At 39.4% G+C, this 9,399-nt stretch overlaps 1 protein-coding gene across 2 annotated transcripts in view; it reads left to right on the plus strand.

Moving 5' to 3' along the window:
* Positions 1 to 3,878, plus strand: part of Rnf182 (ring finger protein 182) — a 56,077-nt gene extending 52,199 nt beyond the window's left edge. The window contains exon 2 of one of the 2 annotated variants that reach the window (XM_087181794.1): positions 802 to 3,877. In XM_087181794.1, the coding sequence (XP_087037920.1) occupies positions 1,009 to 1,752 (744 nt within the window). In that variant the 5' untranslated portion in view covers positions 802 to 1,008 and the 3' untranslated portion in view covers positions 1,753 to 3,877. Of the gene's footprint in view, positions 1 to 801 lie in introns of both variants that reach the window. The other variant, XM_087181793.1, reaches the window with a different exon arrangement.
* The last annotated feature ends 5,521 nt before the right edge of the window (positions 3,879 to 9,399 follow it).

Genomic DNA, 9,399 nt, shown 5'->3' on the forward strand with positions numbered 1-9,399 from the left:
GAATGTTGAGTATTCCTTGATAGCCACGCAGGAATCCTTCCTGTGTGGAGATATAACTGAGCATGTGTTACCTGTGTTTTCTTCTCTTTCTCAGTAATTAGATTGACTTGTTTATAGTGCTTATGTTGGAGGCATTATGCATTCTACCTTGTGTGAATGTGTATGCAAAACTATGGCTTTCAAAACCAGCATTGAAACAGAAACTTTGAAACTGAATAGCCAAACCAGAAAGACATTTATGTGACAGATTTCTTTACACGGAGAAGGTGAAAGCCGTCTGCTCCACTTAAAAATGCTCTCGTCTCTCAACACACTTTCTGAAAACACATTATTAACCTTTATCCTCAAGACCCTCTTCTTTTTTCTGTTTTCTGGTACCAAAAACACTTGTAAGCTCTATTTTTTAAAAAAATTTAAGCAACTGTTGTTTACCCCGCTCATTCTCTGAATTAGTCTATATCTGATGTGTATCCCATTCTGTTTTCCAAAAGGGTGAAATTTCAGAGAGAAAAACTCTTCCACCTGAAAGACACTGTAGAGCACACACTGTGCAGTGTACTTCACACCCATTAGGATTTTAACTCCTTCTGATCATATTTGTGGACCAGAACAGCTAAGCGTGGCGAAAACACTTCCCTGTCCTGGGGACAGGTGGGGAAAGGTGTGAAAAGATGAAGGGATTTAACCTGTTAAGTCTGTTGCTTCTAATGCTTGAAGTTCAGAAAATCCCATAAAGCACCTTTCAGCAACACCTTTTCAATGAGCTGCTCACTATATTAGAATCTCTCTTTTTCTTTGCAGACCCTTCATGTGGCCTTTTAAAGATGCATTTGAGACAATTATAAGCAGAAGCTGAGAATGCCTGGACAGTTTCTGGTTTTTCCCACCACTCTTCCAGCCTTTCCCCCTGCCTGCCTGGTTCAGATGATATGATTCTCAGTGGGACGCCTTAATCAAAGTTGTTCCTCGGCTGGACACCTCTGCACGAGACTGTTTCTGTCACTCAAGATGGCCAGTCAGCTGCCCGAAGACCCTGCAGAGGCTCAAGTCTCCGACGAGCTGGAGTGCAAGATCTGTTACAGTCGGTACAACCTGAAGCAGAGGAAACCCAAAGTGCTGGGGTGTTGTCACAGGGTCTGTGCCAAATGCCTGTACAAGATCATTGACTTTGGGGACTCCCCACAGGGTGTCATCGTCTGCCCTTTCTGTAGGTTTGAGACATGCCTGCCAGACGATGAAGTTAGTAGCCTGCCTGATGACAACAACATCCTGGTAAACTTGACTTGTGGAGGCAAAGGGAAGAAGTGCCTGCCCGAGAACCCCACCGAGCTGCTGCTGACCCCCAAGAGGCTGGCCTCCCTCGTCAGCCCTTCCCACACGTCCTCCAACTGCCTGGTCATAACCATCATGGAGGTGCAGCGAGAGAGCTCCACGTCTCTGAGCTCCACTCCTGTGGTCGAATTTTATAGGCCTGCAAGTTTCGACTCTGTCACCACTGTGCCTCACAGCTGGACTGTGTGGAACTGCACCTCCCTGCTGTTTCAGACCTCCATCCGGGTGTTAGTGTGGCTGCTGGGGCTGTTGTATTTCAGCTCCTTACCCTTGGGAATCTACTTACTAGTGTCTAAAAAGGTCACCCTCGGGGTTGTCTTTGTCAGCCTCGTGCCTTCCAGCCTGGTCATCCTCATGGTGTATGGTTTTTGCCAATGCGTTTGTCATGAATTTCTGGACTGTATGGCACTCCCTTCTTGATCAATATGCAAAATATGGAATTTGACACATATTGTCATGTTTGAAGTTAATTGATAATTTATATAATTTACATTCTTTTATGTTCCTAATGATTAGCGTCCGTGGCATCAACAAAGGCCTTGGCCATATGTTTCTGGTCTGTTTTCTATTCAGGTGTTGACTCGGTGGGTGAAAGTGTTCTGTACTTAGGAATTAGTAAAGAAGCAAAGCTGTGTGAGCTCAGTCTTTATGGGCTGTGACAGCCATGAGACTTCCTTGAGCAGGGGCAGCATTTCTCAAGGCCCCTCCAGACGGCCCGAGAGTGAGGTGCATGGTGAAGGAGGAGAGGTCTTTGCAGAGATTAGGATTGCGCTGATTGCTCCTTTCACAGTCATGGGGAGTCTACATGGGGGGGTGACACTGGAGCAAAGTTGCTCCACAACCTGAGTTTGTAGTCTGTGCCCTCATAGTCTGGGTGTTGGAACCCCAATCTTCTTCAGGTGCTTTCTCTGAAGGTAATGTCGCTGTGAGATTGCTGCTCCTTGGAGACACCTGTCCCCTCTGGGCATTCACCCCTGCCAAGAGGACACTAGGCCTGTTCCCTTGGGTAGTCTCATTGAATACCTGTTTTGGTGTATTACTAAGGAGAATAGAAAACATTGATCAATTTGCATCAAAGTAGGCTTCATGGCAGAATAAGTCCACTTGTCTTCCCTCCATGTTCATTTCCCTTTCTCCTCCAGCTTCTCTGAAAAGAAGTGAAGAGAATGAACTTCTTGTAGAACAGTTATTGTTCATGGGAACTTCCATTTGAATCTTTCCTTAAAACATCTTAGTTTTGCTTTATTTTTAACTACCTTGCTCATTCACCCCTTGTCCCACCAAGGTTCCATTTAAATTAGCTGCTGTAAATTCCTAGTTTAAAATATTTTATTAGGATTTATTTAACTTAATCCTACAACAGTTGGGGGTAAATTGTGACAGTGAAAACCCAGAAACAATTAGTTCATGGGTTGAAGTTTTGAGAACCTAAGTTTTTTGTTGTGTTATGTGCAGAACTGTGTGCTATAGAAAGAAATCCAGGCAAAGCAATAGCCAGGGACACTCGAAACTGACACCTTGCTGGAAAAGCCCCTTCAAGGGAGGAAAGTGGAGGTGGCAGAGTGCAACTTAAGCATGTTATTACCCTTGTTGTAGTTAAGTCAGTTTGGGAATAGATTGACGTTCTTAAATTTATTTCAAATAAAAGCATAAGCTATGAGACCTGAGCTCATGGACTTTTCAGGATGTAGGGGAAGTTGAATGTATATGTTTATGAGAATGAATTGTCTAGCAGATTTTAGGTTTGGGAGAATAGAATATTTACAGAAATTAGGGGAGAAAAGCTTTTTAGTCTCTAAACCTCATCACTAATGATATTAACATTAAATATTTATAACTCTTAGAAAAGGGCATCACTAAGGGTACTTTAACTTGTTTGTGATAAAGTATTTGTTGTGCAAAATAGTTACAGTGGGCCACTTCCAATCTCCTTATGGAGGAGAAATTGATATTTATCTTGAATAGCAGTTTGATTTTATTTGTGTTACTATTAACTCTGAGAACACGTATGCCCTTGGTAAGTATGAGGAGAAAGTTTATGTGGGGTATGGTCCAATGAATTTAAGCCCCAAGATATAGCTAACCACGTTTATAAGTCCATAAAATCTAGTTTTGGTAGCACTGTGAATGCATTTTCCAGAAATTCATTTGTACTTTGAGTAAATATAATGTTTAGGAAATGTTTTGTGGTTTGGATTTATATATTTATAAGGTTTTTTAAAAAAATGCCTCATTTTGTCGGAAATGTAACATTGAGTAATATTGGTGACCTATATGATGAGATTTCCAGAAGGCTCTGGACATGGGTACCATGTGTTTTACTTATTTGTATAAAGTCTGCAGTGCTAACTGTGTGTATCTGTGTATCACAGCGGTCTTTTTCTTTAGTTGGCTTGGTTTTAAAGAGTTTTAAGTGTATGACAACAACAATAACAGAAAATTCATCTTTATGCTATTGAATGGAAAAAGGGCAATGCTTTAATATTTTATTCACTGTGATAATGTTTTGTTTGTCTATTAAATTTGACTAGAAGTTTGCCTTCTTGAGTTGTGGCTGAGATTCAGTTATTACTCTGGGCCCCAGGTTGACTTTAGATAACTATAAACATGAACTTTGAGAAACATTGGTTAAGCTAATAACGTCTTTATCATACGCATAAAGATTTCAGAACCTGTGACAAAGCTAACCTGACCCATGGCACTTCCAGAAGGCCTTCATCTTTTGTTAAAAGTGGGGGACAAAGGCCGGGGATTTAGCTCAGTGGTTCTGGCGCCTGCCTTGCAAGCGCAAGGTCCTGAGTTCGATCCCCAGTACCAAAAACCAAACAAACAGAAAAGTGGGGGACAAACATTAGGGAAGGTGAAATAAAAATATTGTCTTTATAAATACATTTGTTTTCAGTTTTGATTTATTTGATTTGATTTCAATGTTTTGCCTAGCTGCTCAACATAATAGAATCCCATTTATTTGGAGAATACCTTACTTTATGTGGTCTGGGAAAATTTTTTAAAGTTACTTGGTATTTTGTTAAGCAAAGTAGAAACAATTCAAGAATATGTACCTGTTCTATGTTAATCAAGAATAATGATTTTATTCACTTCTGAAATCTTTACCTGAGACGGACAGAAGCAGGTTCAAGACAGCAAGTGGCTGTGCCCTCATAACTTTACGTGAGCTGGGCTTAACCACGGAGAGGCCAGAAAGTGATGAGCACTTGCTGGGTTGTAAAGAGATAGGGGTCTTCTGAGGCACCTGGAAGAGATTTCTCAGTATCTCACCCAGGTAGACCTGAAGCCATGAGGACCCTGGCATTCATAGGCCAGCTCGCAGCGTGCCCTGGGCACAGGGGAGCCTGGAAGTGGGGAGTGGAGGTGCACCCATTCTATTCTGTGTGGGTCGACAGTTTGGGAGCCTTGCTCCTTTTGCATACTCCGCTTGGTAAATGAATACCTCAGTTCTTTTGAAGCACCATGGAAATACCACCTATTATCCCAGAACTTTCCTTGAAACCAGTGATGGTATTGGTTACAGGGATCCCTAAAAGAGCTTACCCATTTGCTCTTGCAGCTTGAGTTGTGTGTACTTTCCACATCTTTCCCCTTTGTTGGGTGTGTTTTGCTCTTCAGTGCCCTGTATGAACTTTCATTCCTGTAGGTGTAGTCTTGAGTCTTTCCTCACAAGTTTTCTTTATTGCAAAAGATTTGTTTAAAAACGTGGATAACTAAGTGTTGAAATTTAAGTAAATTCCATGTTAGTCCCAGAGGCAACACTGATTCAGCCCATTTCCTTGTGTCATTTAAATCTATGGTATAATCTGAACCTAACTGTATTCACTGTACATGTATTTATACTTCTAATTTGAAGGTGCTTTAAGTTTAGGAAAAAAATAAATTAAATCATGTCCTGAATATTGTGTATACTAAGTTAGTTGTTAATGTATTTTTAAAAGTGGTTGAAGCTTGATTTAATTAAAACATTCAATTAACCGAAACAATTACTCTACATGCATTTTAATTAATCAGGAGTTTATTAGATTTGCCAACTAGTAACCTTTTAAATTGAGATGATTGGGATTTCTTGAGAAGAAAATGTGCTTGACAGCTGGTTGTGTTACATCTTGGGTTTTTTTGTTGTTAAATTCTTTTATTGGTACATTGTAGGTATACAACACAATTACATTTCCTCATTGGGAATTGTACCTTTACGTAATGCATCTTGGTTCTTATTTTTTCCCCATTCCTAGCCCTCCCTTCACCCCCTCCACCCTTCCCTATTTACAAAGACTTTATTTCCATTTTTTCATCTCTCATCATTTTTCCTTTCCCTTCTTTCCTTTCCCCTGCCCCTCCCACTACCCCTACCCCTTTGCACCTTTTCTTCCTATTTTACATTTTCAATTATTCATTCTAATCATTGGTACATTTTAGGTATACAATATAATGACATTCATCATTGTAAATTTGCACCTTTACATAATCTCTCTTGGTTCTTATTTTTCACCCTTGCTCAGCCCTCCCTTCAACCTCTCCATCCCTCCCTATTTACAAAGATTTTGTTCCTATTTTTCCATTTTCTCATATTAATCCCATTCCCTTCTATCCTTTCCCCCAGCTCTTCCACTTCCTTCCCCTTTGCCCCTTTTCTTCCTATTTCACATTACCTATTATACATTTAGTCCTTATTTACACTTTCAGCTTCTCACACCAGAGAAACTATTTGGTATTTATACATGTGTGTCCTATTTATTTTACTTAAGAGTATCGCCTCAATGTGCATCCATTTAGCTATAAATGTCTCTAATTGCTCATTTTTTATGGCTGAGTAGTACTCCATTTTATAAAAAACACAAAAACATTTTCTTTATCCAGTCTCTAGTTGATGGGCATTTGGGCTGTTTCCAAGTTTTAGCTATCACAAACTGTGCTGCTATGAACATGGGCGCACATATATCACTGTGGTATGATTCTTTTAATTCTTTGGGGAAGATCCCCAGCAATGAAATAGCAGGGTCAAATGGGACTTCCAGTCCTAGTTCTTTGAGGTATCTCCATACTGATTTCCACAGTGGTTGTACCAGTCTACACTCCCACCAGCAGTGGAGCAGGGTTCCTCTTTCCCCACAGTCCTGCCAGCATTTGTTATTGGTTGATTTCATGATAGCAGCCATTCTTTCTGGAGTGAGGTGGAATCTCATTTTCATTTGCATCTCTCCAATGACCAGTGATGTTGAATACTTTTTTCATGTATTTATTTGCTATTTCTACTTCTTTGTCTGAGAAGTGTCTGTTCATTTCAGATGCCCATTTTCGGATTGGGTCTTTAAATTTGGGAGGTCTGATCTGTTTAAGTTCTTTATAGATTAGAGATAGTAGACCTTTGTCTGAGGAAAAGCAAGTGAAGATTTTTTCCCACATTGTGGGTTGTCTCTTCACACTGCTGGTGGTTTCTCTTGCTGTGCAGAAGCCTTTTAATAAGAAAAGATCCCACTTGTTGATTGTTTGTGTTAGTTCACAGGCAACTGAGGTTTTGTTCATAAAATCTTTTCCTACACTGATGTCTTCAAGAGTTCTACCTAACCTCTGTTCCAACTGGTTCAGAGTTTCTATTTTAATATTTAGATCTTTAATCCATTTCAATTTTAGTGCATGGTGAGAGATATAGGTCTAGTTTTAATCTTTGGCAAGTTGAAGCCCAATTTTTCCAGCACCAATTATTAAAGAGGCTATCTTTCCTCCAGTGAGGGTGTTTGGCTCCTTTGGCGAAGATGAGGTGGCTGAGTGTGTCTGGCATTGTTTCTGCATCTTCTAATCTGTTCCACTGGTCCTCAAGTGTGTTTCTTTGCCAGTACCATGCTGTTTTTTTATCACAGTAGCTTTGTAGTATAGTTGCAGGTTGGGGATTGTGATACCCCCTGCCATGTCTCTGTTACCTAGAATTGCTTCTGGGTCTCTTCTTGTTCCAAATGAATTTTGGGATTGTTCTCTCAAGGTCCATGAAGTATGCTTCTGGGATCTCAATTGAGATTGCATTGAATCTATATAGTAGTTTTGGAAGTATGGCCATTTTTACTATATTAATCCTTCCTACCCAGGAGCAGGGGATGTCTGTCCATTTTCTGATTTCATCTTCAATCTCTCTTTTCAGAGTGCTATAGTTTTCAGAGAAGAGGTCTTTGATTTCTTTTGTTAGGTTGATTCCTAGGTATTTCAGTTTTTTGGATGCTATTGTGAAAGGAATTATTTGCCCTATTTCTCTCTCAGTGAGTCTGTCATTGGTGTAGAGGAAAGCTATTGATTTTTGTGTGTTGACCTTGTAACCAGCTACTTCACTGAATTTGGTTATTAAGTCTAGAAGACTTTTGGTGGAGTTCTTGGGGTCTTCTATATACAGTATCATGTCATCTGCAAATAATGACAATTTGACTTCTTCATTTCCTATCTTTATTCTTTTTATTTCTTTCTCTTGCCTAATTACCATGGCTAATGTTTCCAAAACTATATTGAACAAGAGTTGTGATAGTGGACATCCTTGTCTTGTTTCTGATTTTAGTGTGGAGGATTTCAGTTTTTGACCATTTAGTATGATATTGGCTGTTGGTTTTTCATAGATGGCTTCTATCAGTTTGAGGTAGAGACCATCTATTCCAATTTTTTGTAGGGTTTTTATCATAAGTGCATGTTGGATTTTGTCAAATGCTTTTTCTGCATCTATGGAGATGATCATATGGTTTTTGCCCTTGACTCTATTGATATAGTGTATTATATTGATTGATTTTCATATATTGAACCATCCCCGCATCCCTAGGATGAATCCCACTTGATCAGGGTGTATGATCTTCTTGATGATCTTCTGCATTCTGTTTGCCATTATCTTATTAAGGATTTTTGCATCTATGTTCATTAGTGAGATTGGCCTATAGTTCTCTTTTTCAGTTGGGTCTTTCTCTGCTTTGGGGATCAAGGTGATGCTTCCTTCCAGGAATGAATTTGGGAGTATTCCTTCCCTTTCAATTTCATCGAAGAGTTTAAACAGCAGTGGCAGCAGTTCCTCTCTAAATGTCTTGTAGAATTCAGCAGTGAAGCCATGAGGGCCCAGGCTTTTCTTAGTTAATAAGTTTTTAATTACATTTTCAGTTTCATTGGTTGATATTGGGTTGTTCAGAGTTTTTAGGTCTTCTTCGTTCAACTTTGGTAATTCATATGTATCTAGGAATCTGTCCATTTCTTCTGTGTTGTCCATCTTATTGGTGTATAGGTTCTGGAAGTAGGTATTGATGATCCTCTGGATTTCTGCTGGGTCTGTTGTAATTTCAACCTTTTCATTCTTAATTGCATGGATTTGGGCCTTTTCTTTCCTTTTTCTGATAAGGTTGGCTAAGGGTTTGTCAATTTTGTTGATTCTTTTGAAGAACCAACTCTTGGCTTCATTGATTTTTGTATTGTTCTCTTAGTCTCCATTGCATTGATTTCTGCTCTGATCTTTATAATTTCCTGCTTTGTATGAGCTTTGGGTTTGTCCTGCTCTTCTTTTTCTAGAAGCTTGAGGTTGTTTAATTGGGCATGTTCTGTTTTCCTAATATGCGTATTCACTGCTATGAATTTCCCTCGTAAGACTGCTTTCATTGTGTCCCATAGATTCCGATATGTTGTATTGTCATTGTCATTTAATTGAAGGCACTGTCTGGTTTCTTTTTTAATTTCCTTTGTGACCCATTGGTTATTCAGAAGTGTGTTGTTCAATTTCTACATGTTTATGAAATTTTTCGAGTTACTTTTTCTGTGGATCTCCAATTTCATCGCACTATGGTCTGATAATATACAGGGGATAACTTCAATTCCTTTGCACTTACTTAAACATGTTCTGTGTGTGAGTATGTGGTCTATTTTGGAGAATGACCCATGTGCAGCTGAGAAGAATGTATTCTGATTTTGTGGGGTGAAAGACTCTGTAAACATCTGTTAAGTTCATTTGTTCAAGAGTTCGATTGAGTTCTAGTATTTCATTACTTATTTTTAGTCTAGTTGATCTATCTATTTGTGACAGTGGGGTGTTGAGGTCCCCCATTA

The sequence above is a fragment of the Heterocephalus glaber genome, unplaced genomic scaffold (genome assembly GCF_053883595.1).
Source record: "Heterocephalus glaber isolate CG9 unplaced genomic scaffold, H.glaber_assembly_v1.0 deba00001472, whole genome shotgun sequence".
In the NCBI taxonomy this organism is placed as follows: Eukaryota; Metazoa; Chordata; class Mammalia; order Rodentia; family Bathyergidae; genus Heterocephalus; species Heterocephalus glaber.